Below are 2,626 nucleotides of genomic sequence, written 5' to 3'. Positions count from 1 at the left end.
GCTTGGATTCTATTAAGGATATCCACCGTATTTGTTTGGCTGCAAATAGGAAAGATTCCTCTCTAATTGATTGGCCTACCTTAATGGGAGATGGGCATTGTATTATTAAAGGAGACTAGGTCCCCCCCTTGTATGGTTACGTACTAATCTCACCCATTAGAGAAGTGCATTGAGAAAATACCAAAGGGAGAAGCCTACCTCCAAGAAGAAGAAGGTTGCTCATTCGTGCATAGATGGCATCAATGGCTGCATCAAGCTCCGCTGGAAACAACACGCCATCGACGGTGAACGATCCATCATTTCTCATCTTTTAGATTGAAATGGTTCATAGTGTATTGGTAAGATCCTTATTACGATTTACGAATTATTATGTTTTAAATTCCATCAAATCATGGACGACGTTATGATGCATTCCTCAACTTCAGGGTTATAGATACTCACAGAGAGTAAGTCTAGGCCGGTCTCCTCCGCCTCCTCCTTCTCATCTGGTCAGAGTTATGATGTATTCCTCAACTTCAGCTGTATAGATACTTGCAACACGTTTACCATCCACCTCTACAATGTCTTGCATGCTGCTGGAATTCACACTTTCATGGACGACATTGAACTCCGCACCAGGGAGGAGATCGGCCCAGACCTACTCTTTGCAATCCAGCAGTCTAGAATCTCTATCCCCATCTTCTTGAAGAATTACGCTTCAAGCAAATGGTGCCTCAAGGAGCTTGCCGAGATCGTTGAGTGCAAGAAAACCATGAATCAATGTGTCCTTCCCATCTTCTACCATGTTGATCCCACTGACATCACACTGGGACCTATGCGGAGGATCTTCAGAAACACAACAAGTGTGTCGATCAGGGGATCATTGACGAGTGGAAAAATGCTCTGACAGAGCTAGGAAATTGAAGGGATGGGATTTGAAGAACATCGATGGAGGGTAAGTCCAACAGTCCCTAAAATGGTTTTTTTTTTTGGGCAATCTCTATTTTATGGCAGGTTGTATAGTGGCTCAAATTAATTCTGTGGATAGAGGTAGGGCCCGTTTGATAACGTTTCAAGAAATCAGAAATGGCAGAAACGGAATAAAAAGTGTTTGATAAAATTGTTTAATTTCACTAGTTTCAGAAATAGAAATTGAAATTTCTACCTATTTATGGTTCAAGAAACGACCCAAGCAGACTTGTTACACCGTTTCTAGAAAAGACTCGTGGCCATTCTTTTATTGGTTACTATCGACTTCTAGAAACATGACTTATCAAATACCTTCAATTTCGTTTCTGTTTCTAGAAACAAAAATTTATGTTTCTGTCGTTTCTTGAAACAGAAACAGCAGAAACTTTATCAAACGGGCCCGTAGACTCTATGTTCTCCTAATCATATGTCAAATAACTCGTCTCCAATTTTTCATCCACCAAGTTTTTTTACTAATTCACTTATTGTTTGCGACACGTGTTTCATTCTAATCCTATGTTGAGACATAAATCCCTCTTTCAAATTCTTATTTCCCTAAACAATACTTCGACACGCACACAATTTTCTTATTAGGTATCTCCTATCCTCATAGCTTACACATAGAAGGTATATATAGTTCACTTGTCTTGGGCCTAGCCGTACACAATAACTTGTGAAACACTCATTGTGTGAAGTAAGTATATAATCTAGCATTTTTATGTGTCAATACAATAGGTTAAGAGGAAGTAAGAAAAGTTTTTGAGGTGAAAATGTATTCGTACATCCATGAATTTAACAAAAATGGAAGTGCGACTATTGGTGTACGATGTCTATACGATGTCTTGTATTCTGTCATAGTTTAATTCAGGGAGTACTGGTGCAGTGCCTCGACAGGCAGGACAGCGGTCCCGCTATATATTTGTAGGAAGTTTCTTTCTCTGTAATACAAGCAATACTGAGATGTGTGAAGGACGACCACTGTAACCCTATTCTCCATTGATAGTGAAGCAGGATCTCATCTCACCGGTGACGTAGAAAGTCTTGTTAAACCTCGTAAATCTATATGCATTGCTTGTTCTTTTTTTTCATTATCTTCTGCATCGTTTTAGGATTACGTTTCTACAAATTGGTATCAGAGCTCTAGATTTCTGTTTTCTAGGGTTTACTATCACGATGGCAGGGAAGGGATCGAATGTCAAGTATGATATTGAGTAGTTCAATGGGAAGAACAATTTCACCCTCTTGTGTCAAAGGATGAAGGATTTTTTGATACAACAGGGTTTGGGAAAAACGTTATTGAAAAAGTCAAAGAAATCTATAAAAATTATTGATGAAGATTGGGAAAAAATGAAGGAAAATGCGGTAAGTGTTATTCGATTGAATCTTTCTGATGATGCCTTACAATAGGTTGTGGGTATCGAATCTACACCACAGTTATGGGTGAAACTTGAAAGCATCTACATGACGAAGTCCTTAACAAACAAGTTGTTCGTAAAGAAGCAATTGTATTCTCTATAGATGGAGGAAGGTACGGATCTATTAGAGTATCTTAACATGTTCAATCAGATAGTAAGTAAACTTGCAAACGTGGAGGTTAAGATTAAGGATGAAGACAAAGTGTTATTGTTGTTGTCATTGCTCTCAGAATCATATGATCACCTGGTAATGACTCTCTTGT

At 38.7% G+C, this 2,626-nt stretch overlaps 1 protein-coding gene across 1 annotated transcript; it reads left to right on the top strand.

Annotated features, from left to right (window-relative positions):
• The first annotated feature begins 233 nt into the window (after nucleotides 1-233).
• On the top strand, nucleotides 234-886 carry LOC122068162 (TMV resistance protein N-like). The gene is made up of 2 exons (XM_042632028.1): nucleotides 234-284; nucleotides 434-886. The coding sequence occupies exons 1-2, from the start codon at nucleotides 234-236 to the stop codon at nucleotides 884-886; spliced, it is 504 nt and encodes a 167-aa protein (XP_042487962.1).
• The last annotated feature ends 1,740 nt before the right edge of the window (nucleotides 887-2,626 follow it).

The sequence above is a fragment of the Macadamia integrifolia genome, unplaced genomic scaffold (assembly GCF_013358625.1).
Source record: "Macadamia integrifolia cultivar HAES 741 unplaced genomic scaffold, SCU_Mint_v3 scaffold3475, whole genome shotgun sequence".
In the NCBI taxonomy this organism is placed as follows: domain Eukaryota; kingdom Viridiplantae; phylum Streptophyta; class Magnoliopsida; order Proteales; family Proteaceae; genus Macadamia; species Macadamia integrifolia.
The sequence above is the reverse complement of the archived record's forward strand: the minus strand, read 5'-3'. Positions and strand labels throughout refer to the sequence as shown.

Coding starts and splice junctions, on each gene's coding strand:
- LOC122068162 (XM_042632028.1), top strand. CDS start 234: ATGGCATCAATGGCTGCATCAAGCTCCGCTGGAAACAACACGCCATCG. Junction 285..433: donor GAAACAACACGCCATCGACG/GTGAACGATCCA, acceptor TCAGGGTTATAG/ATACTCACAGAGAGTAAGTC.